The sequence below is a fragment of the Cyprinus carpio genome, chromosome A24, assembly GCF_018340385.1.
Source record: "Cyprinus carpio isolate SPL01 chromosome A24, ASM1834038v1, whole genome shotgun sequence".
Lineage (NCBI taxonomy): Eukaryota > Metazoa > Chordata > Actinopteri > Cypriniformes > Cyprinidae > Cyprinus > Cyprinus carpio.
Genome location: NC_056595.1, coordinates 11798154 through 11825474, shown reverse-complemented (window position 1 = coordinate 11825474; position 27321 = coordinate 11798154). Strand labels below are relative to the sequence as shown.

The 27321-nt window shown below is 37.2% G+C and overlaps 2 protein-coding genes across 3 annotated transcripts; one reads left to right on the top strand and one right to left on the bottom strand.

Moving 5' to 3' along the window:
* Nucleotides 1-347: 347 nt before the first annotated feature.
* LOC122133972 (DNA topoisomerase 2-binding protein 1-A-like) lies at nucleotides 348-21132 on the bottom strand. The gene is given in 29 exon segments (XM_042714203.1): nucleotides 348-1161; nucleotides 1950-2111; nucleotides 2273-2362; nucleotides 2436-2564; nucleotides 2640-2803; nucleotides 4083-4197; nucleotides 5085-5224; nucleotides 5352-5581; nucleotides 6742-6937; nucleotides 7043-7136; nucleotides 9129-9293; nucleotides 9489-9612; nucleotides 9755-9870; nucleotides 9951-10133; nucleotides 10839-11161; nucleotides 11351-11562; nucleotides 11725-11897; nucleotides 11992-12290; nucleotides 12371-12621; nucleotides 15899-16006; nucleotides 16008-16060; nucleotides 16212-16374; nucleotides 16945-17140; nucleotides 17222-17415; nucleotides 18926-19107; nucleotides 19266-19409; nucleotides 20179-20313; nucleotides 20407-20506; nucleotides 21072-21132. Coding segments are annotated over 29 exon segments (4617 nt in total). The 5' UTR covers nucleotides 21110-21132; the 3' UTR covers nucleotides 348-1023.
* A 37-nt stretch (nucleotides 21133-21169) lies between these two features.
* On the top strand, nucleotides 21170-27319 carry LOC109103999 (ubiquitin-like modifier-activating enzyme 5). 2 transcript variants are annotated; one of them, XM_042714200.1, is made up of 12 exons: nucleotides 21170-21574; nucleotides 21680-21725; nucleotides 21821-21910; nucleotides 22184-22293; nucleotides 23538-23624; nucleotides 23722-23806; nucleotides 23882-23986; nucleotides 24187-24314; nucleotides 25571-25706; nucleotides 25985-26060; nucleotides 26150-26256; nucleotides 26688-27319. In XM_042714200.1, the coding sequence occupies exons 1-12, from the start codon at nucleotides 21426-21428 to the stop codon at nucleotides 26763-26765; spliced, it is 1197 nt and encodes a 398-aa protein (XP_042570134.1). In that variant the 5' UTR covers nucleotides 21170-21425; the 3' UTR covers nucleotides 26766-27319. The 2 variants fall into 2 exon arrangements, with proteins under 2 accessions (XP_042570134.1, XP_042570135.1); XM_042714201.1 differs by having other exon boundaries at nucleotides 21478-21574; nucleotides 21821-21905.
* Nucleotides 27320-27321: the final 2 nt, after the last annotated feature.

Below are 27321 nucleotides of genomic sequence, written 5' to 3'. Positions count from 1 at the left end.
AAACAGTAATCTGTTATTAAGATGGAAAAAAAAAGGTGGGGGGGGGGGGGGGTACTAGTTAATTTAAAGGGCAGTTAGTTTAAGCATTACAAATAATATCCTTTAAAATGAGCTTAATTGTGTAAGAAGAAATGGGACTGCAAAAAATGGCTGGTTAAAAATAGTCTATAATTACATTAAAACGTTATAGTGACCATGTTGCTAATATAGAGAGAGCACTGAAAGAGATCAAGTGATGCGTATTTGACCAAGCAAATAACAATCTGAATTGGATCTATGACATAAGCCAGACAGCAGCAGCATCCAAAAAAAAAAAAAAAAAAAACAATCTGTGCCCTTGTTGCCATTAGTTACGGAACAGTTGCTGTGGACACTGAAGATTTTTGATGTCTTTCGGTAAGAGGAATTACACCAGGGGTCAAACAGGGACTGTGAGAAAATGTAATTACTCATTACATCAGATAATCAGGATTCACCAAACTAAATTACAAACCACTTTTAAATTGATTCCATCAAGAAAACTATTACATGAAGCAAACTATTTTATGAGGTATCATAATGATTCAAGATAATTTTCTCAATGTCTAATTTGTCTTCCTGTACATCCTGTTTTAACATTTTTGGCTATGCCAAATAATTGTAAAGAACCTAGTACTCATCCATCCATTTGAGAGCTGTTTGAAAATAAACTTTTTGTGTGTGTGTAATGTTATAAGTAACACATGTCCATTATGTGAAAAACACTCCCTCTGTAGGGCAGATAGTGGTAGTAGAGCAAAGTCTAGAAATGTCTAGCATAACAAAAATGCAAGCTTGTGTAATTCTGTTGAAGATCGCACCTTCACTAATTTAATTATGAAAAAAAGTTTTCAAATTTTTTATGCATGACTATTCAATAGGTTTCACATTATGAATTGATTATTTTTTTTTTTTTATTGACAAGACTTTTTTTTTTATCTACAATGTAACAATTGAATAAAATCACATAAATACATATTGCATTAGCATTTGATATTGTACATTTCATCTCACACGACTCTTCTTCAGTGTGGACATGTTCCCAGAGGCTTTCCGTTTGCGTGAAGATGTATCTTCAACCTTTTCTAGATCATCCACAGCTGCACCAGGAAGATAGTAAGCGTCCATTGAAGGAGTAGGTTCCTGAAAAAAATTAAGCAATTTATATATCTATTAAATCATACTTGTTGCCTCGACAACTATTTCAGATCTGAACAAAACAAGCCATTACTGTGACAGACTTTCCACATTACTGCTTCTGGTACTTTAATGCCAGGTGTAGGGCTTCACGATTAATCAGCATAAAACTGAAACCACTTAAGACTTAGCAAATAAAAACACTGCATGCTTCAGAGTGAAGTGTGGCACTGTTCTTTCACAGAGCTGATTGCTCTGAGTTTGGGTTGCTTATAATGTACACTTAGTAATGCAACACGTGCAAACCTTCTTCATAAACTTTCATAAAAGTTACAACAGCAATCTTTCTAATTTTAATTTGAAAACATATTTCAGTAATCCAGTTGCTAGACATGAGTGAATGTATTGAATGTATTGTAGACAGTATTTTTTGTCTGTTGTAATACAGACTAAAACTTCCATAGAGAGACACATTATATTTGAAAAGAGACATGACCACTGTGTAACCATACTGTCTACATGAGCTGTTTGTGTTTGGTACTTTATAAATGATCTGTTTGTGTTTGGACCCTGATAACTGCTGCTTGTGTTTATATTTCTTAATATGTTTGACATTTTAAATGATTGTTTTATAATCATACTGATATATAATTACACCATTTTGGCCGAATCCTGCAGCCTTACAAACAAGCACAGCAAACTAAGAGCTATGGGAGAAAAAAAAAAAAAAAAAATCCCCTAAACGTACTGCCCTAAACATGAGTGCGATTTATATCTGAAACATCATCTCTCACCTGCATGAGGTAATCAGCAATGTACTCTGGTTTAAGACATTTGACTCCTTGAGCTGCAGCTTCACTGACATCCACTCTGACGTCACTCGGTTTTAACCGACTAAAATCCACAAACAGGTGAGTGGTCTCTTTAAACAGCAAGGGAGAAGGGTCTGGCAACACCTATACAGGGGGAGAGAGGGTTCATACAAGAGAAACAACACAGAAAGGAAGGAGGGGGAAGAAGAAACCACTGCTTGTAAGGTCACAGAAAACCATTTTTTTTTTTTTTTAATGGATTCAGTGTGGATTCAAAAGAGGACAGAAGACAAAAGAAAACAGACCTTGGCTCCCCCGGACTCCAGCAGCCGTCTGAATCCAGCCTCTCTGGCCTGGTCAATATTCAGCATCACAGTCCAGCCACCAAACGCTCCCTGCACATCAACAGCGTCAGGTGCTGCGCCATGTACTTGCATGCTCATCCAAGCACACCATATTTATGCGTACCTCCTTGTTTGAGCAGCCTTGTAGTGTTTTCCTCCATCGCATGGCTGCCAGTGCCAGTCTCTTCTGCTGATAGTTGATGGATGGCAGAGCGTCCAGGATAGAGCTGCTGCCCCACTCATACTGCTCCTCCTAATAGACATACAGGACATGAACATCATCATCTTTCATCACTGAAAGACACCAATCCCAAATTCAGACATATACCTCTAGGAAGTGTCCTTCTGCACGGCAGGCCTCCAGATATGAGCGGTGAAGAATCCACTTCCCCGCTGCCATAGCGGCCAGGTACTTCTCATTCCTCAGAGGATAACCAACAACAACATGAGTGCAGCTGGGGTCGAAACTCTGCTTCTCCAGCACTACACCACCTGCACATGTACACAAACATGACACATCCAATAGAAGAAATTCAATTAGGTATGGAATACAACAACTGAATATAGTAAATACAGTAAAACAGTAATATTATAAAATATTACCATTTAAAAAAACGCTTTTCTATTTTAACATATCTTAATGTAATTTATTCCTCTGAAGGCAAAACTGAAATTTTTGCAGCATTACTCCACTCTTCAGTCTTACATGATGTTTCAGAAATGATTGTAATTTGTCGGATTTCATGCTCAAGAAAGATTTCTTCTCATTAATAACAATGTTGAATTTAGGGCTGTCACTAACGATTATTTTGGTTGGTTATTTTTTGAGATAATAAAAATGGACCTAAGCAAACAATAGCCTTTAAAATGACTTAAAACACGCATCATAGCAATGAGGCAATAACAATTGGTTCAAATAAAGTATCAAAAGCAAGTAATCATAAGGTTTTATTGAACAAAACTGAAAATACATAATGTATTATAAACAATAGAACTAACGTACCTTATGCATTATAACAAATGCCTGCAGAGGCGTCAACGGCCTGAAGAGTGTTTTTACACTTTACTGTGCAAACTAATCCTTGATTAATATCAACTAAACAACATTTAATTCAAATGTCCACTTAATCTGTAATATTTGACCATTTCTTTAACACAGAAATGCTAAAGACACTGTAATTTCTTGAATATGTGGACATCAAAACGTGTAAAAGAGTGAGGGTTTGAGGTTTTATTTTTAAATCGTGATGAACAGAAAGCATGTTCAGAAAGATGATGTATTCTCCTGTGTTTGCGTAGGTTTATAAATGATTTACTTTACAAATCTGATGAAATAGCGCACATTGCGTTCCCAGATCAACATCATCATAAACCCAAACTCACAGCTATATGCAGAGATGCGTAGGTTTATGAATCGTGCCCTGTTGAATTATTATATAAAACAGCCCTAGTTGAATTATTAGCAATGTATTCATTTTATTATTATTTTTGGCACAAACCAATTTTTTTTTTTAATCGTGCCCTTTTGAATTTTTTTTTAGGAGAGTTATTGTTGAACAAGCATTTTGTGAAAGCTCACATGTGTCTGATTGGAATCTGACAACAGGTCTAATTTTATAGAGGGGCCCTAAAACCAATTAACTGATTAGTTGATTTTGAAAAATACAAAGTTTTAAACATCCCTAAATTAAATTCAGTGCAGTCAGGTACGCTGACAGACAGCAGAAAATACAAAGTTTTAAACATGCATAATGTTGCTATGTGTACAAACCTAGCTCCTCTATAAGATGACTGTAGTCTATGCGTTCCTGTGGGTTTAATGAAGACAGCAGGAAACGTGGAGGATCCTTCACCTCCTCCTTATCTTCAACCTGCTTCGGAGAGATCTAGTAGATCAGATTTGAAGAAAATTTATTATAAATGCTGCGCATGGATAGGTGTGTGCAGTGCAATATTGTAATACCGCAATTCTGATAAAGCCAACTGAGTATGGCAAACAACCACATGTTCATGTTTTTTATGCCCTTTTTGTTTTCCACTTAATGCATGTGCATTGATGTTAAATAAGTTAATCATAACAAGAGTGTTATTTTTTGCTCTTGCTTTTACTTCATTAAGACTCTGTGCACCATTGTGATTTGTACAGAGGTTTCACAGATTTGCACTAAAAAGCAGAGAGAGAGAGAGATTGAGATTGACTGACCGTGTACAGTTACCTGTGTCTGTCCTTCTTCAGGTCAATCATATATTTGCGAAAAAAAAAAAAAAAAAAAAACGTTGTCCAAAGATGAAAGAGACCAGTGTCGTTCTGGTCAAAGCACAGAATCAATGCCACTGATCTCTATGAAGCGAAATATCAGCTTGAGCGTTACCCCAAGTGACATGTTGCTTGTTGACTGAGCTTTGTAAAGTGGCACTCAAAGTTCAATTAATTTTAACAGCTTGTTTCATTCATGAATGAATTAGCATTTTTAAACATATTAGTTAAGAATGTTTTAATGACCAACTCATAAAGGTAGCCTTGCATGCCACTTGCTGCCACCTACTGGCATAACAATGTAACTTGCACTGACTGACAGCCTGTTTACGACATGCAGAGTCAAGTCCCAGTGCTGATATTGGTGAAATATAAGCACTCTTGGAAAGCCTCTTGTCCAGTGAGAATTGAGAATCGGAACTAACTGTTATGCATATAATAAAACTCCACAAGCATATACACTGCATATATATATATCAATACTGAGCCACTCAAAATCAGCGTGTGTGTATGTACCTGTGGAAGGGAAGGGACTGCAGGTTTAGAGGTGGGGAAAGCAAGAGTAGGTGCTTCAGGTGTTTCAGGGCTCTGAAGCGTGTCAACTGGAGGCGGGGTCACCTTTGGCTTCAGTTGTGCATCGATGACTTCAAAAGCAGCTGGAAAGTGTCAGAAAAGTTGAATCAGAACATTTGTAACGCATTTTTTTAAATCTAAACTTCTGAATAGAAGTATATCTGTAAAAGTATGACCATTTTTAAAAAATGTAAAGCTTTTTTCTCATACCCATTTCCACAAGTTCAGAGTCAGTCATGGAGACCCTGCCACTGGCTGTGTGGTCAGAGAGGGGCGGTGGGACGATGGCGAGGGTTTCAGAGTGCTGAGAGGGGCTTCCAGGCCACTGCAGGTTATCAGCCAGTTTAGCTCTCTCCTCCCGTGCTGTGGGGTCATCCCACACGATCTGCTCACTCTGGGACGGCTCTGTATTCAGGTCCACAGCCATTTGACGTGACATCCTGCCAAAACACAATATTTTAACATGAAATCTTAAAAGTGCAACTTTCTTAAAGAAAAAGTGATGCAACAGCTTAATAATACCCAGCATCTAATGCACACCAATAAGACGTATCAGAAACAGAAACTAGAACATATCCTGTGCCTTACATTCCCTAGTGAACAATTAAAAATTGTGCTGTACAGATGCTGCAAGCTTTGAGACAGTGATGGGATCAGAGAGTAGGAGGTGGGCGATATACTGGAAAACATGATTAACCAGTAGAAATGTCTCAACTGCTAGAGATTTTTGACTATCGTCTCTATCGTGGTTACACTTTGCTGTGCTACATGGTCATGAAAACGTATCGTTTGCACACATTTTTAAGCATTGCTATTTAAAAACAAACAAATTTAAGCAATTGAAATGCAATCAGCAGAGAAAGAGTGAATCTAATCACCATTTAGGCAAATGTTTGCTTCAAGAATGAGCACAATGCTGACGTGATCTTATCGCTAGCACACCTTGAGCATGTGAGTTATTTGCCGATTTTTATATTTTAAGCCTGTATTGGCCGATACCGTTCCGATAATATTGTGCATCCCTACTTCTATGTGTCAAAATGCCCGTCTTTGCAAGTATCCTTATAAACACAGTAATTTAGGTCTTAAGTGAAAGCAAACAGCGGAGAAAGAAAACGTGTAACAGTATATTGGATGTGGGCAGCTCTTAAAGTGACAGCAGTCTAATATTCCTGCTGTCTGTTTTTCATGTTAATCAAACAACAAAAGAGAAAATCTCTCACTGCTCTTGACTAAATCACTTTTGTAACTTTGATAAGAAGAAATCTATATTTAATTTACACAGTGAAGAATTTGCAGTGTTTTTAAACATTTAATTAATTTATACAATGCATGTAGCATTTCTTATTTATTTGTTCTACTTTTTTTTGTTTGTTTTTTACATTTAGGATAGTATTCATTTTTTGTGATATTGACACTAGTGAAAAGTATTATGAATTTATTATGGTATCAAAAAATTTGATATCATAAAGACCTTATTTAAAGCAAAAACAAATACACTGTAATATACACTGCTACCGTTAAATAAAATTACTCATATCATGATATAAGATATTTTGGTCATATCGCCCACTTCTACTAGCTAGACTTGTTTTTGTACCGTAGGGCCTCTAAAGTACGGCTGCGTCTCCCCATTCGCCCCAGGCTGTCCGGGGTGTGGGGTGAGTCTATTCCCCCTGAGCCGGTTCTTGCCAACCGCGAGGAGCCTCGACGACCGCTGGTCAGTTTAGTAGCAGACATGATCTCCTGAAGTTGCCTTTGAAGACTCTCTCTCATCTCAAGTGTTTCTGTGAGATCTGAGGGAGAAGATAAGAAAATTTGAATTGTGACTTTAGATCAGTCAGAGACAAACACAGAGATTTAATACATGAATCAAATACACATGTTTAAAGATGACTCACTTCTCTCAGTGCTGACGGTCTGATCTTTCTCAGGCTCTCCCACACTGACACACTGAGAGGTTGAGATGTCTGTGTTGTTGTCAACAGGGCTAAGCAAAAATAAATAAATAAATAATTTATAGCAATATATACATTCAAACATACATATATATATATATTAAGGATGTAATGATTAACCATGAGCCGGTCGAAAATCGATTCAAATATGTGACGGTTGAGATGCCAAACAAATCGCGATTCAATTGGAGTAGGAGTTTATTTGAATGTATCTCTGAGGGGAATTGACTATCTTTAAAAAAAGTTTCTTTTCCATCTTGCCTCTGAACAATGCATATTAAAGTAGTGTTCATGAGCGCCACCTGCTGTCAGAGAGCGGATCTGCATCTCATACAGCTCGTCTGCCGCTTCGACCAGATGTTTTATGTAGTATAGTTTCAGAAAATTAAAGTCAGACTTTTGTTTTTGCTTCAAATTTTGAAATTATACAGTCTAATTTATATTAAAAACTACTCATGCTGCATGTATGCAGCATCTTTGTTTGGATCATGATTAAAATCCAGAGGTTGCCTCTAATTTTAAATGGAATGAGCACAGACGCAGCCTTAGTTTGTTCATATTAAGAGATTTCTTTTATTTGTGTAGCTTACTTGTTTGATTTGGGGTTTGTTTTTTAAAATTTAAATTTAGTTTTGTTATATTTCAATTTCACAAAGAAACGTGCATCAATAGCCTAATAAAAAAACATCTTTTCATTTAATGTATAATGTCTTCAATCTCATATTGTAAAAAAAAAAATTGTGAGAAAATTGAATCGTGAATCGAATCGTGAGTTGAATGAATTGTTACATCCCTAATATATACACACACACATACACTAGGGGTTGTAAATCTTAGGGTTAATTGGGAAAAAAAAAATCGGTTCAGAATTAGGTTTGTTTTATTAAGAAATTATGTCAGTCATTTAGGTTTTTTTGGGTTATGTGATTTGTTGTGCATATAAGATAGGGGTTGTAAATAGATTATTTGAAGGTTTGAACCTTTTTGTATTAAAAACACTTTTCTTTTCATGACAACAGTCAAGAAAGTCTTTCAGGCTTCTGTGCTTAAATGTGCAATGTCAACATACAAAAAAATACATTAATGTAGAAAAATATGTATAAATAAAAATCACAAAAATAAAGCTGTTAAAACTTATTTTTAAGACTATTTTTTTTTTCGGCTGCTACTATGGGCTCAGAGATAAGAATCTTTTCTACAGGTAAACAAATTACAAGCAATAGCAGAAAATAAATATTCAATAGAATACAATAGAATAAAGACAAATTAAATAAACAGTGCTTTTTGGGCTTTTCAGGTAGGTATAAAAGAAATATTAAGGTACAAAAATTTAATAATTATATGTAAAATAACCCTGCATAGTCTTTACTGTATAAATTAAACAGAGATTAATCCTTATTAAAGTTACAAAAGTTGCTCAGTCAAGAGCAGTGAGAAATTTTGTATTCTTTGACAGAGGTTTATTGTTAGTTTGCTTGCACTTTAAGACCGAAAGCACAAATCCAAATACAGATACACACGCGTTTTCTCTCTCAACGGTTTACATTAAGACATAGGCCTAACTGACTGTATTTACTAGGATATTCGCCAAGATGTGCTTTTTGATGTAATCTCATCTGTATTTGTTTATTCAAGCACTGTCTGTGCGTGCGCTTTGGATGCGTGCAGAAAACTTCTCACACATCGCTCGACAGTTCTGTCAACTGTCCCGAGACTTTTATACTCTCTTTGTGCCTTCAGGCAGTCTTATTATCGAGTCCTGACAGGTGAGTTTGAAGGAGAATACACGCGCTGGCAATGCATAGACTGACACTGCATGAAAATTTGGAATATTCCAAAATAAGGTGCCTATTTATACTGCATGTTTTGATATTCTATGCGTGGCATCGTATCGTTAGACATTTGATTGATGTATCGATTCATATCGATGGATCGTTACACCCCTAATACACACAGATTACAGCTTTGAAGGGCAACATGCTAGGATTGAAGAGTATGGGTAGTGCAGTGCAAGGCATAAATTCCTCACCCTTGTCTCCTCATTCTCTGCACATGCCCTGAGTCTGGTGCGGGGAGTGGAAGGAGGAGGTGACCTCTGAGTGGTATCTGCCACCTGACTCATGGTGAGGCTCATTTTGGGATTGAATGTAAAAGGGTAGAGTGACTCAGACACATGCTTTTGCTCATCTGCACACTGAAAATGAAAGACAATTTTTTCTAAAATTGATATATTGCAAGTGATAGTGACGACATGTATAATGTTACAAAAGTTTGTTTTTCAAATAAATGCTATAAATGCTATTCTTTTTATCAAAGAATCCTGAATATTTAAAAAAAAATAAGACAAAGTTTGTTTTTTTTTTTGATGTTTTTATTTGTGTTCTTATTCAGCCTGTAGCCAGTGTTGTGACACTATATGCAGTCCTCTCTCTTTGACAGCTTTATATTCTTTACTGTTGTCTCCCACTTTACCCTGGTAGATGTAATGATTGACAGAGTCGTCACACGACCACCTATACGAGAGAAAATCTATAAGACTCCACCCCTTTGGTTAAAAATTGTATAAATATTTTGCATTTGTTGATGTAATCTCAGATGACATTATTAGTTTAAGACTGACTCATAGAGAGTAAGAGTCAGAGATTTGGCATATACCTGAAGTCTGCGCCAAGAGAGGCGGCCACTGCATTGAGTTCACTCTGTTTCTTGCTTAATTTCTTGCTTACACACACCACCACCCCACTGAGAGGAGCTGCAGCCTTCTGCTCCACCTGCATGGTACAGACACACCTGTATTTATCTGTATTCACATAGAGGTTGTATGTGTATATGAGTGTGTGTGTGTACGTACCTCAGGTTCAGGATTTTCTCCCAGTTGTGGACTGGCAGTCATGGATGCAAGGCTTGTAACATGGCTTCGGTTGCTGTTGGCAACTGCAGCTTTAAGGTTCTTCTCAATGACCTCTGACAGAGGAGTCTCTGACCCCTGACCTTGAGGCTTATTACCAGGAGTCTGTAAATGGTCAAACACATCCTACAACAGACATACCACCATATTACAAAACTTAGTTATTTTGTTTTATCTTAATCATTGTGCACTTCTCTCTGACCCACAGAATCAAGGCTGGTTTTGCCATTGTATCTTCTATATGTAATTCTGGTAACACTTTACAATAAGGCTCATTAGTTAACTACTTTAGTTAACATGAACATGAATACTTCTACAGCATTTATTGATCTTAGTTAATGTTAACATTTACTAATGCATTATTAAAAGTTGTGCTTATTAACATTAGTCAATGCACTGTGAATTAATGAACTAACAATGAACGTCTGTATTTTTATTAACTGACATTAACAAAGTTGAATTAATACTGTAATAAAATGTATTGTCATTGTTTGTTTATGTTAGCTAACACATTAGCTAACATTAACTTATGGAAACTTATTGTAAAATGTTACCGTAATTCTATATGTAAATGAGCTCTCTTATGATTGGCTAACCCTTCTGCATGTGAAATGCGCAACAGCGCCTCCAGCAAATCGCTGAACACTGAACGGACTTCTTTTCTGTCATTCATGAAACACGAGAAGAACAAATGTGTGTGTAAATCCGTTCTGACGTAAACTTTGGAATTCATGAAAATTCTCGTATTTTCAAATTGTTAGTTTTAACCGTAAACAAAGCAAAAGATGTTTTCTGAACTTTAAATCAGATCCCATTCAATTTCCAGCTCACCTTTGTGTTAAATGAGGGGCCGAAGAGTCTGTCTCTGCTCAGGAATCGAGAGGGAGTGTCTAGATGGAGGGAAGAGTCTTTCTGCAAGGCTCCTTTAGCCACCTCCTGTCCTGGGGTGGCCACATCCGCCTGTTCCTCCTCTCCCTCTCTCAACCTCCTGACCACTGAGCGGACAGTTCGGCTCTGAAAGCGAGCCATGTCCAGAGGGGTGATGGCAGCACTATTTTGTGGGCCCAGTAGTGGTAGCTCTGGTGAACGCTGATGGAGACGCAGAGGTGGTGGATCTTTCTGAGATGCTCCAACAAAACTGTCCTCAGTTCTCTCTATGTAAAATCACAAATAGTAAGTGATATTTGGTGTCCAAGTAGCCATTTTATACTGAAGTATGGCATTTCTGAAATTGTGTTAAGTCATTCAAAATTGATTTTCAGATTTAAATTCAGAAATACATCACTACAGCTTGTTAATTAGTCATAAGCAAATTCATTATAATTCTACTTCTACTGACTAACCTGGAGAAGGAGGCAGGTCAACCAGGTATTGTCCCTCATCAGCACGCTTCCCTGTTCTGGCAGACTCTAAAACCCAGCGGATTGTGACTGCAGCTAGCCCCCATTTCTGTGCCGCCTGGTACTTCGTGCCCTCAGGAGTCTGGAGTACCAAATGAGTGCTGGCCAACATTCCCTTTTTCTGATTAGCAGTCCGCACAAAATAATCCTGAACACTGCAGACAGATGTGTAGGGGTAGAGAAAGAAGAAAACATTAGATTAGCACTGAGAAAAAGGTTGTTTAGATATTTGTATTGAAAAACAAGACAAAAATCCTGAGGAAGACATAAAACCTGAAACTATCTAGAAGGTGAGGACAGTGAGCAAAAGGTCTCACCTCGCTCCCAGGTGTTTGGCAAGCTGAATGAGAGCATCTCTCTCAGCTCCAGTGAACTGACTGACAGACAGCACACAGTCTTTGAGAGGAGAGAAGCCTTCTCTCACTGCTACTGGAGTGAAAAGAGGATGAGAGGCTAGCGGCAACACGCACTGCTGCTCCACACACATGACCTGAACACACACACACAAACACAGACCAGTAGTAATAAATAAACATCACAAAGAGTATCCTGTCTGTGCATAAACTCAAATGTATCTTTCTTACCAGCCAGGTATCTGTTGCAACCTCATCTACTGTGGCCTCCACATCACAGCCCAGCAGTGGCACAATGGCATAATGCCCCACAGCTCTCGAACGGCCGACCAAGATCTTCCCAGAGTTTTCCATGACTAGCTCTGAGAGCTGGGCTTCAGTATCGGCTCCAAAGCCAACCAAGATAAAGCGCTTCCCTGCAAACAGGCCACCCTCTGAGGTTTCAACCAAGGTGGAGTCCTTCCCTGCAGGTGGAGGCTCTGGAAGCAAAATGCTCTGCCTATTGTTGGTACTGGGCTGAGGTAGCTCCACTACAGAAAAGACAGGCAGGGAAGAATGAGGGAGATAGACAGGTGTAGACAGAGGAGAATTTAAATATTTATCAACTCACCCACAGTCTGGTCATTCTCCATGTATTGCGATAGCAGGTCTTCCTCTGCTCTGGCTTGTCGGCTTGGACTAGGGGCAGGAGGGGGAGCTACAGATGGTCTGGATGCACGGGGGGCGGCTTTGTGAGGAGCAGGCATATCAACAGCGGCTGGGGCAGGGGGCAGGAAAGAGGGGTGAAAGTAGTCATCCTCTGGGAGCAAGGAACCACGGGAGAAACTGTCCAGCAACCACTGCACAGTCACTACATGTGGTCTGAGGAGAAAAACATGTCTGAGAAGCATATTTGAACTGTTTAAATTGTACCTTCTTCTGACCAAAGAAGCCAACTTGGATAGGAAGGATCCATCTGAATAGCATGAACCTTGCGTTAAGGCTGGGTGGTATATTGAGTTTGTATGATATATTAATATATTTTTAATAGGAAATATTGTATAAGGAAATACCACCTATATCGATATACAGTAGTTTGATACTAGTGCATCTGAATAATAGCAGAGGACACAGAGTGAGCTGCTGCGGGGAAAGTGCATAATCCAATTTGTCCTAAACATGAGACATAAGGGCTTTAAAATAACTGGTAAGATATAGTTATCACGTATAGTGTTAACAGATGCTCTGACAGACACATGAGCTGCTGACAAAGAGGCTATGCACAGTTTAATGTGTTTGAGATGTGCTGTTATCCTCAGTGCATAACTTACATTTCACAGGTATATTCTCCATTTGTAAATGTTAGAAAGTCATGGAAATATTTTCATTTTGCTGTTAGGTGCCTTTGGAATGTGATTCTCTGCTGAACTTCACAGACTTCAGTGAACAATCGCTGTTGCGTGCATGTGCGCAAACAGACCGAGTGCAAAAGTAAGTACAAGTAAGTGTATATTATGATAGCAGATACAGTAGCAGTAATGGAGTAATCAAAAATAAAATACAATTAATCTGTGCTCGTGTTATTTACTTTATTTTTAAGTTTAGTAAACTTAACTTCTGCCTTAAAAAGCATTATTTTTGTTTTTAGATTGTAATGTTACAATGTTAGAATGTAATGTCATTTTTCCCTTTTTTTTTGCACAAAGCATAGCCTACTTTCACTATTGTCTTCATTGCCTTTAATATAAACATTGTTTTACTGGACAAAATTGGGCAGGATGTTAAAAAAATTAAATATCTATTTATACATGATGTTAATGTCAAAAGTTTGGAAACATTACTATTTGTAATGTTTTTGAAAGAAGTTTCTTCTGCTCATCAAGCCTGCATTTATTTGATCAAAAATACAGAATTTTTTTTAATATTGTGATATATTATTACAATTTAAATTAATTGTTATTAAATTTATTATACTTTATCATTTATTTCATGTGATGCAAACCTGAATTTTTAGGCTCATTATCACATGATCCTTTAGAAATCATTCTAATATGATGATTCATTATCAAAGTTGGAAACAGTTCTGCTGCTTAATATTTTTTCAGAACATGTGATACTTTTTTAGGATACTTTGATGAATAAAAAGTAAAAAGAAGCTATGTTTTTAAAATATAAATATTTTGTAATAACAATATACACTACTGGTCAGTAATTTGGGGTCAGTAATTTTTTTTTCTATCTTTTTTTAAAATAAAATCAAAACTTTTATTCAGCAAGGATGTGTTAAATTGATAAAAAGTGATAGTAAAGAATATATATTATTAGAATTTTTTTTTTTTTTGAATAAATGCAGTTCTTTTTAACCTTTTATTCATCAAATATATTAGACAGCAGAACTGTTTCCAACACTCATAATAAATCAGAATATTAGAATGATTTCTAAATGGTCATGTGATAGTTTTGGATGTGACACTGAAGGCTGGAGTAATGATGCTGAAAATTCAGCTTTGCATCACAGGAATAAATTATATTTTTAAAGTATATTCAAATAGAAAACTATTATTTTAAGTTGTAATAATATTTCACAATATTACTGTTTTTTCTGTATTTTTGATCAAATAAATGCAGGCTTGATGAGCAGAAGAGACTTCTTTCAAAAACATTAAAAATAGTAATGTTTCCAAACTTTTGACCTGTACTGTATATAAATAGAAATAATCCAAATAGAAAATGTAGAGAATAGCAAGATACAGGTGCATCTCAATAAATTAGAATGTTGTGGAAAAGTTCATTTATTTCAGTAATTCAACTCAAATTGTGAAACTCGTGTATTAAATAAATTCAATGCACACAGACTGAAGTAGTTCAAGTCTTTTGTTCTTATAATTGTGATGATTTTGGCTCACATTTAACAAAAACCCACCAATTCATCTCAACAAATTAGAATACTTCATAAGACAAAAAAAAAAAACATTTTTAGTGAATTATTGGCCTTCTGGAAAGTATGTTCATTTACTGTACATGTACTCAATACTTGGTAGGGGCTCCTTTTGCTTTAATCACTGCCTGAAGTGCTCCAAAATTTCTTGGTAAACGGCTGCAGTGACTTTGGTTTTCAAAAAACACAATGGACCAACACCAGCAGATGACATTGCACCCCAAATCATCACAAACTGTGGAAACTTAACACTGGACTTCAAGCAACTTGGGCTATGAGCTTCTCCACCCTTCCTCCAAACTCTAGGACCTTGGTTTCCAAATCCAGTCCAGTTCTTCTTCTTCTTAGCCCAGGTAAGACACCTCTGACGTTGTCTGTGGTTCAGGAGTAGCTTAACAAAAGGAATATGACAACTGTAGCCAAATTTCTTGACACGTCTGTGTGTGGTGGCTCTTGATGCCTTGACCCCAGCCTCAGTCCATTCCTTATGAAGTTCACTCAAATTCTTGAATCGATTTTGCTTGACAATACTCACAAGGCTGCGGCTCTCTTGGTTGGTTGTCAATCTTTTTCTTCCACACTTTTTCCTTCCACTCAACTTTCTGTTAACATGCTTGGATACAGCACTCAGCCAGCTTCTTTGGCAATGAATGTTTGTGGCTTACCCTCCTTGTGAAGGGTGTCAATGATCGTCTTCTGGACAACTGTCAGATCAGCAGTCTTCCCCATGATTGTGTAGCCTAGTGAACCGAACTGAGAGACAATTTTGAAGGCTCAGGAAACCTTTGCAGGTGTTTTGAGTTGATTAGCTGATTGGCATGTCACTATATTCTAATTTGTTGAGAGAGTGGGTTTTTGTTAAATGTGAGCTAAAATCATCACAATTAAAAGAACTTAAACTAATTCAGTCTGTGTGGATTGAATTTATTTAATACACAAGTCTTACAATTTGAGTTGAATTACTGAAAAAAAAAAAAAGAACTTTTCCACGACATTCTAATTTATTGAGATGCACCTGTATATACCTTATATAGCATTTCAGCCAAAAAATACTGACATTTGAGTTTTTGGCCATATCGCCTAGCACAACCTTGCATATTCGGCAACTAATTCCGCCTCAAAGGTCCTCATTATAGCAACTTGGACCCTAAAGATTGTTTAGTGTTTTTATTGTTAAATAAAAAATAAAAAAACAATACCGTGACACAAATTTAGACTGACCTGTGAGTGGCTTTGTCAAGGAAGACTTTGACTCCCTGGTCTGGTTCACCCATCACTATGTGTGTCAGCTCTTGGCTGGGCTGGTTGAAGCGCAGCCCTCCGGCAGAGCACCATCCTTCGCAGTTTCTCCAGTTTCTTTCCTGATAAGCCACATAGGTATAACTACAAGACAAAAAGGTGAAAAATGGTAACGACTGAAGTTTTTTTTTTTAATGTTTAAATTCACACAAATGCAACAGGATATCACTTAGACTTTTAATTTAAACAATGTTCCAAACCGTTTAGTTGTACTAAACATTTAAGTAAAACTTACCTTACAGCCATCCAACAGGTCATCAACTCGACAAGCAGTCATGTCAAATGAGTCAACTGGATCAGGAGTCTCAATGTGGCTCATTCCTGCTGTTGTGAGGGCTGTTTCATTCACATTCATACTGATATTGGAAATATGGCTTAATCCCATAAGTGAAGGACCTCTGCACAAACAAATGACACAAAGAAATATACATCTGTAAACTGTAAAAATCAGACATATGGTTTTTGTTCGGGAGCTTTTATAAAAATATAGAAATTATCATTCTTTCTAAATGTGATATAGGCTACTGTGACTACAAATAAACAGAAACCGACTCGACTGAATAAGCAGGCTATGTTCATAACGCTTTATTTCTGTGCAACTAATTTTCAATCCTGATTAATTAATTATGATCAATGTATCACTTAGTAAAACACTGATGCTTCTGGTTTTAATATTTAACAAATGGCTGGTTTTATCATGTTCGTTTTGTGATCGCACTAGTTCCCGTGACTTATTTCTTATTAGTTTTCTGATAACTTCTCTTTGTGGGGGTTGCGTGATGTTGTTCCTGAGAGGCGTGTAAAGGGGGGGGGTTTAGTGAAGCGCAGCAGAGCTTCTGGCCCTACTGTGGAAACGTAGTGCTTTTTTGTGGCCTCGGTGCTACAGGTCCGAGGTTATTAGCCCCTGCCTGGCCCGTTTAAAGCACTGGCGCGACAGTCGAAAAGCAGCTAATGAAACAGTGTTATACTCACCCTCTTTGGTCCTATTGGGTCCTGTAGGAGTAGAGGAGCTGGGTCTGTCTGGTTTCTCCTCCGCTCTCTTCTGTCCACGCTCCACGGCATACCTAGTCTCATCCTGACAGAAGCCCTTCTCGATGCTGTCAAACAGCCAGTGCAGGGACACACAGAATACGTTCCATTTACGGGCAAACTCATATTTCTGGCCTGAAATGCAACACATAAAATGAAGTGAAGAACAGGCTGTGTCCCAAAGCATATTGATGAAGTCAGAGTTTACAGCGTCACCTGTGGGTTCACTGACAATCAGGTGAGTGCACTCATTCATCTTTAGCTGCCCCGTGTAGTTGCCTCCATTCTGCTCACACAACCTCTGAACATCTTTACGCTCCACAGTAGAGAGTCCCGTCACACACACCGTACAGCCTTTCAGGACTGGACACTGATACTCCTCCATATTCAACTCAGAGTGATGGAAAACACTGTGGGGAAAAAAAAGAACGATTTTGAAGGGTTTTTTAGGCAGACTTTGACACGAAGCTGTTATCACCTTTTCTTTCCTAATGTAACATAAGGGACAAATATTATTATATTTCACTGAAAGAATATTCATTTACAGAATTCTTAAGCATGCTGGTGATTTCAGTACTACAGTTTTGGAGAGGTTGAGGTTTCTTTCACACTGTATCTTAGATACCCTGTTGTCCTAAAAGTTAAAGAGACAACAGGGACAACATCAAAAACCTTAAAATATATCCACGGCAATTTTTACAGAAGAGATTTCAGTTTGTTCTTCCTTTCCTGGAACCCTTGAACACTGTTTTTACTGCTGTGATTTTGCCTTGGATTTTGAGTGGATATTATCGATTAGCTTTCAGTGAAATATAATATTTACCCCTTAGGTTTAGAAAGCACCCTGTTTTTAATAATATGTGACCCTGGACCACAAAACCAGTCTTAAGTTGCTGGGGTATATTTGTAGCAATAGCCAAAAAAACATTGTATGGGTCAAAATTATAGATTTTTCTTTTATGCCAAAAATCATTAGGATATTAAGTAAAGATCATGTTCCATGAAGATATTTTGTAAATTTCCTCCTGTAAACATATTTAAACTTAATTTTTGATTAGTAATATGCATTACTAAGAAACTTCATTTGGACAAATTCAAAGGCGATTTTCTCAATATTTTGATTTTTCTGCACCCTCAGATTCCCGATTTTTTTTTTTTTTTTTTGATTTTTCTGCACCCTCAGATGCCAGATTTTTTTTTTTGGGTTTGTGTAGAATGTAATATTATTTTTCTGACTGAACTTGGTCATTTTGGTTGATAAATTTCACATCTACACATGATTTTGTGAGAATATTTCAGAGTTTGCTTTCAAATGCTTAAAAGAGAACTAATACTTAAAAGTGGAATAAATGTATGATGTTTTTTTTATTTTCTGTGAATTATTTATCAATTTAATACTTTTTTTCATAGCTTTTTTTGTATGTCAGTGTGGTGTGCCTTAATATGTTATGGACTATCTTGTCTTGCATTGTACATGTGCAATAAAAATGCAAAATGTGCAATAAAACATAAAATGACAGTGAAGACATTAATAATGCTGATAAGTTTTTCTATTCTAAACCATTTCAAAGAATTGACATTTCTATTTCTATTACCACACAATTATTGAACAGCATAAACATTTTCAGTTATATATAACAGCTAATAATTATTCAGAAATGTTTCTTGAGCGGCAGTCAGCATGATTTCTGAAGGATTGTGTGAGACTGAAAGTTGGAGTAATGGAGCTTTAGCATGTTTCTTTATATATATATATATATATATATATATATATATGACATATATATAAATATATATATATATATAAAGTAAGGAATAATTGACGACGGGCCATTGAATTAAAAAAAAATATATTGTTTCCAGCGTCCCCGATGCTCTCTGAATGCCACCCCCTTTGAGAAACACTAAAAGAGATGTTACCTATCCTGAGACTTTTCCCAGCATGCTTTCACCCAGCTGGGCAAAAGGATGGGCTTCCCAAGGCTTGCAGCCACAAGGTATTTCTTACTCCCCACTTCACCTGCCACCAGGTGAGTAACAGACACATTTAGATCACGGTAGACTCGTCCACCCATCAGCTGGACAAGATCCATCACTTCGCTCTACAAGAACGACAAAACAGCTGCTTATTTGACGTGCAGAACTGCACATACAGATGTAATTATTTCACTATTCAATCACACGTTATACATAATGTAAGCAAATGTGGAGAATAGAAACAATTATATATTAGACTTCATCATAAAGGTTTTCTCCTTACCCGTGCCTCTTTGTCAAGGTTGGTGCAGGAGACTGTGACATCAGCCATGGCCATGTTGTACACAGGCTGCTCTGCTTTGGGCACACATCTCTGCTTCTGCAGACAGAACAGCACTACCAGAGGACTCACGATCCTGCATCCCAGCTGCAAATACGACAAAACATACAGTTTCATAAGATTATTGACAGTAACAACATTTATAATGTTACAAAAGATTTCTGTTTCAAATAAATGCTGTTAATTGAATTAATTGATTTAAAATGTAATGCTAACAGTCAAAACACAAGAGTTTTTTTTTTTTTAAAAAGACATACATCACGCTCAGCTTTTTTTCTTTTTTGTTTTAGTGATGTACCAAAATTTCGGCAACCAAGAATATTTGCGAAAAAAAAAAAAAAAGTTTTGGAAGGCAAAAAATATTTACCAAATCAGTAATGTTTAACATTTTGACTGTGTCAGCGTTTATTTTGTGTATATGATAATAAGCTACAACATTAAACATGTCAGCATGGTGCATATACTTCACTTTGACCAAGAATAACTCTAGAGTAGCAACATATAAAATAAAGGTAGCTTGTTTGCTGAAGAACTCCTGGTTTATCACCTGAGAACATGACTCCTTTAAATTAAATGAAGTTAAATTACCTGAATTTAATTAGAGGGACTTTCACTGTTTCCTGCCAAGTGACATTTTTTTATTTTGGTGTTTCTGTAATGAATTCATTTTAGTCAAAAAATAAGTTCTAAAGTGAATCACTAACTGAGATCATAGAAACGTACACATTTTATGTAAATATACAGAATATGGAATTATATTTTCTTTGGATGGAATTTAATAAAAGTGCCCAACTGCTTATCACTGGAAAAAGCAGACGATATGCAGTGTTGTAAATGCATCGTCACACAGACGCACCCTCCTGCAGTGATCAAAGGCACTGCTGGTGAAGTCACTGAAAACAAACAGGGACTTGTCATTGTGGTCCAGCTCTAGTGCGGCTTCCTCATCCAGCGTCTGCACATATTTCTCTGACTGCAGCTCCACTATTGCCTGAAGATGAGCGTATGATTAACGTTATATGAAATTATAAGATATAAGGAGCATTAATGACAGATACACCACAGAATCACACATTATGATCACCTTATTGGCCTGGAGAGCCAGATCACTCTTCTGTCCATTGCGTTCAACAAATTTCACAATGTATGCACCCTTGTTGCCTTTTGACATGGTGACATATAATCTACATCACGTGGAAACAAACGTGCACGGATTTAATACTGTCATTAAGAAACATCTGCAAATAATAATTAGTATACTGTTGTCTCATGGTGTTATTCTGTAATATAACGTTACTACTATTCGGTAGAGCAAAGTAAACAGCAAATTAATACAAAAATCAAACAAAACGCGGATGCTATGAGACACTAATAATGAACAATCGACTTTTCATTGCAGTTGTTTAGATTATCTCATAAAGTGTCAAACTGAAAAACAGACAGCTCTAAAAGCAAATCACTGTGTGTGTGTGTGTGTGTGTGTGTGTGTGTTGTGTTTTAATAAACATAAAACAACCTAAACAAACACTCATAATAACAAATGAAGACTTAACTGTTACCGCGAGACAGATGCAAAGTGTTGCGCTGCTGCGCGGTGATTACGAGGATTAAAACTAACTTCTAAAAGACTTTGATCTCATTTCAATTTAGTTTTTTTTTTTTCACTAATGACACACATAGAATATATCTTGTATAAGACTGCAGGATAATTCATCTGCTAATCTGTCTGTATTTTATTATTTAGAAAACCTGTGTGTTTGAAGCCGTATTCCAGTCATTCGCGCCATTAGTTCTGAAAACAACTTCCGCTTCACTTCTGTTTCATTGACGAAATGCGAGAAATATTAACATGTGTGACCGCCACCCACCGGACTGGAGGAGTGTAAGTTAGTGTCAAAGAACACCCATTAGCGGGAATCATTCACTGAGGGAACTTTCGTTCCTGTGTGTTTCACTCCGGGCTCAATATCTAGACACACTCTTCGCCGGCTGGTTTCTAACAGTGCAGACGTGTACTTTAATTTTAATCGTTGGCGTGCTTTATTTTTCTTATCGGATCATATCAAGTCGTGTTTATTACAATATAGGATTTTTAAAGAAAAAATGGCAACCGTTGAGGAACTGAAGCTGCGAGTCCGTGAGTTAGAAAATGAACTAATTAAATCCAAACAGAAGCAAAGTGATGCTGAACATCATCTCAGACCAAAGATTGTTAAAATGAGTGCTGAAGTCGTAGACTCAAATCCATACAGGTGAGCAATTTGATGCTGCTATGTTTGTTTATTTACTATCACTGAACATACGGAAGGCTAAACCGGTGCGATAGTCACTTTTATTTTGTGTTTAATATCTCACAGTCGTCTAATGGCACTCAAAAGGATGGGCATAGTTCAAGACTACGAGGTAAAAAAGTGTATTTATTATTTTTAATGAGACTTTTATGTTGATAACTGCTTGCTCGTGTTCAGATGACTACTATCACCTGCTGTCATTCGCAGAAAATCCGCTCGTATGCCGTGGCAGTGGTGGGAGTGGGAGGCGTGGGGAGTGTCACTGCAGAAATGCTCACCAGATGTGGCATTGGTAAGGTAATGCACCTTTATCCTCATGCCTATAGATCTAATATATAGGACGCATGAATCAAATGGAAAGATGCACTGATTGGCTGGTCTGTGGCGTGCCTCCTTAATGTTTTCCAGTTAAAATTGGTGCATTCTTCAAGCCTCTTATTCTTGTAGTGTGTGTAGCCAGTTGGAGTACAGGAGGGAAGCCAATAGCACAACCCCCAGAGACATGCCTGGGCTCTGCAGTAACAGACGCTCATGCCTCTTTTTGCTGTGTCTGTGATTTGTTCTCTGCAGTTGCTGCTGTTTGACTATGATAAGGTGGAGCTGGCCAACATGAACCGCCTCTTCTTCCAGCCACATCAGGCAGGGCTCAGTAAAGTCGAGGCTGCAGAACACACTCTTAGGTAAGTCGGAGGTTAATGATCTTAACATATATATTTTGGTAATTTTTTGAGGTGGAAGTGATGTATTTTTTGGTGATTTTAAGAAGTCAAATTTATGAGATTTATGTTGATTAGTTTTATCAAATATACTATTCATCAAAGAATCCTGAAAAAAAGTTTCAAAATATTAAGCAGCACGAACATTTTCGATCCTCTCTCAGACAGCAGGATGCTGAAATTGTTATTCATGCCTTCGTCATATCTCAACTAGATTTCTGTTACTCCCTTCTTCGTGGCCTTTCAGCTAAAAATATCAAACGATTACAATATGTTCAAAACTCTGCAGCCCGCTCGATCACTCACATGAGAAAAGAATGAGCACATTACTCCAAATTTCTATAGTAAAAGTGAAAAAAAAAGTGAAAGTGACATACAGCCAAGTGTGGTGACCCATACTCAGAATTCGTGCTCTGCATTTAACCCATCCAAAGTGCACACACACAGCAGTGAACAAACACACACACCGTGAACACACACCCGGAGCAGTGGGGCAGCCATTTATGCTGCGGCTCCCGGGGAGCAGTTGGGGGTTCGGTGCCTTCCTCAAGGGCACCTCAGTCGTGGTATTGCCGGCCCGAGACTCAAACCCACAACCTTAGGGTTAGGAGTTAAACTCTCTAACCACTAGGCCACGACTATAACCTTCATTGGCTTCCAGTTTCCTTGTGTATAAACTTCAAGGTACTAATTCTCACTAACAAAGCTCTCCATAACCTTAGTGCTGCATATTTATCTGACTTCCTTCAGCCTTATGCTCCTGTTCGCTCCTTACGATCTTCTAGTGTGGGATTGTTAGTCACCCCTAAGTTTGGTCTGGTGACTGTGGGAGCCAGGTCTTTCAGTGCTGGGGCTCTCAGGTTGTGGAATGCTCTTCCTCAAGACATCTTCTCTCCTTCAAAAACCTCTTAAAAACATGTTTTTCTTCTGAATATTACTCTTCAGCTCTTGGTCCATAAACTGTACCTGGTTATGGATATGTTATTTATATGAATCCCTCTTTGTTGAATCTAACCTAACTTTGTAAGCGACCTCTGTATATTACTTTCAGCTCTTTATATGTGTATTGTGCTCTGATGTTGATGTTCATTTGGCTCCATAAAGCGACAACCTTAGGTGTTGGAAAGGCACTATATAAATAAATAAAAGGTTATTTTCCAGCATTTTAGCTGACATTTCCCATTTTAATTCTTTGTTTTCCCACATAGGAACATTAATCCAGATGTTGCTTTTGAGACCCACAATTACAACATCACCACAATGGACAACTTCACACATTTCATGGACCGCATTAGGTGATTTTATTTTATTTTTACTGTCGCAGTAAGATCAAAATTTTCAATTTCATTTTCAGTTTGGTTGTAATAAACAAACTTGCTTTTGTGTTTTCAGTCATGGAGGACTTGAGGAGGGGAAGCCTGTAGATTTGGTGCTCAGTTGTGTTGATAACTTTGAGGCTCGGATGGCCATTAATACAGTGAGTTTGTTTTTTGGTTTTCACACATAGTCACTGCGGTTTAGCAGTTACTTACATGATCGTTCTCTCTCATAGGCGTGTAATGAGTTGGCTCAGATATGGATGGAGTCGGGCGTCAGTGAGAATGCCGTTTCCGGACACATCCAGCTCATCATCCCTGGAGAAACTGCCTGTTTTGCTGTAAGACACACTCACATTTCCAAAACACATACTATGTGTCATGAATTATGATCTTAAAAACCATTTCATATGGTTGTACCCTCTTCTACTATCTAGTTTCTGTGTCATAAACCAGCTTTATAAAACATTGGTTATTTCTGTCAGATCTCAGATGGGTCGGTAACGGTGATCTGATCAAGTTGTGTGTGTGTGTGTGTCAGTGTGCACCTCCCCTTGTAGTGGCTGCAAATATCGACGAGAAGACGTTGAAGAGGGACGGAGTGTGTGCCGCCAGTCTGCCCACCACAATGGGAGTGGTCGCCGGGCTCCTTGTACAGAACGTCCTGAAGTAAGACCTCATCACTATCCTGATGATTCAGCACAGGCCTAACCAAGCTGTTTTTATCCCTATAAAGCCTACTGTATCATATTTAAAAAGTCTGTAAATCAACATGACCAGCTTTGCTGAAAAGCCTGTGTACACAGTCTATTACATGACTCGTTTAGTTTGATTGATAGTTTATACTTTTTAGCAATTAAAAGGCCTTTTAGTATAATTCTAAAACATCCCACTTAAGGTTGTGGTTCATGTCTTTTGGCTGTGAAATCTTTAATAATTTATGTTAAGTAAACATAAGAATAACTTTTACATTTTTAGTAATATTTCAAGAAGAATACGTAGCTGACTGAAGCAACTTAGGTTTACTTGATTATCGATGCATAATTTGTTTAAAAAAATTTATTTTGTATATTTTTGCTCACTTTAGGTCTCTTAATAAAATTGAAGTGTTTTTTTTTCTTGAGTATGAGCACCATATACTCACTGTATTGTGCTACAGTTTCTTCCAAATTATTATGCAGGTGACATATGGATTTCTGTCAGACAAATTAATTGAATCAAGTGGGCAGCTATAAAAATAAGCCACTCCTGAGCAGCAAATAGGTATTTGAACTATTTAAAAATAATTTTTCATGTAATTCTACACCCATTGTAAAGGTTTTTTTTTTTTTTTTTTTTTTTTGGTGCGGTTTGGTTAGTGTGTCTGAAATGCAGCTCTATGTACAACTGCCAGCCTGCATGCAGAGGTTCTTGGAACTCCAGAGAAACCAGCAGCTTCAAATTCCTGTTTGCTGCTCAACAGTGGCATAATAATTTGAAACAGTCTATATGAGCCATAAAAGCCTGGCATAATATGATACTCAAAAAAAAATACAGACAAACTTTATTTATTGTTAGAATATTTGATCTAAAGGTTCAAATAAACTGTTCGATTAAAAAAAAAAAAAACGACTTACTATTATCTCACACATCAGGCTTTACAGGAATAAGATTACACCATAACCACAGGCTGTGATCTAACCTTTTTCAGTTGAGCTGTACTGATTCATTTGTGTAGTGGATAGTAAATGCTGTAGTATCACACAAATGCCATTAGAGGGCAAAATAAAGCCATTTTTGTAACTGAACCGAATTGAACAATTCTAACTAACCAGCCAAACCCATCACCCTATGGTCATTTCACATCCTCAGTGGTCTTGTCCTGCCAGTAGTTTTCCGGAGGACATTGAAATACATGGTTGGGAATGAGATTGCCTGTGTTGTAGGTATCTGCTGGGGTTTGGGACAGTGAGTTATTATCTGGGCTATAATGCCATGCAGGATTTCTTCCCGAGCATGGCAATGAAGGCCAACCCCCAGTGTGATGACAGACACTGCAGACGACAACAGGACGAGTACAAGGTGACACTCCTACAAATGCAAACAGAGCATTTCATTTTTATGTTACTGCTAATCTGAATTTTTTACACCTTGATAGTTTAATCAAAGAGTGATTTGTCGATTCATTATTAAATATTATTTAACCACAACATTGTTAAATTCTTAATTCTGGACCTTTTTTTCTTGCTTCTGTTAACTTATTTAATCACTGATGTAAACAAAGGCATACTGTAACAAAAAACAGTAAAGTATTAATAGTAACAGTATATAATCTCTTATTCCTTCCTTACTTACTCTAGAAAAAAGAAGCAGAGCGGCCAAAGCAGGAAGCGGTACAAGAAGAAGAAGAAGTGGTGCATGAGGACAATGAATGGGGTTGGCATCCCACACAACAGATTCCTCATTCATAAAACAGAAATCTGTAAATGTTATGTAAGTTTGATGGTGATGTTGTTTTCTGCCAGGCATTGAGTTGGTGTCTGAGGTGTCCGAGGCAGAGCTAAAGGACGCATCAGGACCGGTACCAGATCTACCGGAGGGCATTACTGTAGCCTACACCATACCTGAGAAAGTACGACCCACTGAAATATAACACAACACTTTTATTTATTCAGAAATTTTTCTGCATTAAAAAATTTGACAGGCAGCAATTTTTGGTTAAGGTCAGATGCTTATATGATCAATTGAAACATAATATGCAGTTACCTGACAAATAATTAAAATAATTATCTGTCTTCAACATTGATAATAAGAAGAATTTTTTACTGAGCACTAAATCAGCATATTAGAATGATTTCTGAAGGATCATGTGACACTAAAGACTGGAGTTATGACTGCTGAAATTCAGCTTTTCCTCACAGGAATAAATTACATTATTAAATGGAACAATTAATTTAAATTGTAATAATATTTGACAATAAATGCAGCCTTGGTAATCATTACTCTCTCTTGTCCTGACTACCATGAATGTGTAATACTCCATGTGTTCTTTCTCTTTGCCAGGATGGAGGATCAGGGGAGACGGTGGAGGAAACAGACCAGAGTTTAGAAGAGCTGATGGCTCAGATGAAAAAGATGTAAGGGAACATCAAGCAAGAGGAAAATGACATCCTTGAACTCAGAAAAAGAATTCTCCCACAGACATTAAGACAAACGCATTATTATTTTGTACTTATACACATGTAACATCTGAGGTCTCATATGAAATGAGTTGGGATTTAGTTTTTTATTCTGTTTTTGCAAGCAGCCTGTAACACTCAAGAGGTTTACAGGTTTACTTCAGCTGAAGTCTTAATACTGATTTGCCATCACTGTTGATCCTTTGTTTTCGCAGTGTTAATGTTTCAGAGTTGGCCTGGAATGGTTAATAGAACCAGTCTGAATGATTGTTTTTAAATAGCTGTTAACAGCTATGCGACGAAAACAGATAAGACTTCAGTCACGCATCTAAATATGTAATTGTCACATCTAATAATGAATGTGCTTGTTGACACCCAGCCAGATGTTCTAAAGAACATCACTAAATCATTTGATTACAGACATTTCAGCATTGGCCTGTTTCTGACTGCTGTATTGAATGGGATAGCATTGTAATAATGCAAAAGAAAAAATAAATTTATTGTTGTTACATTCCATT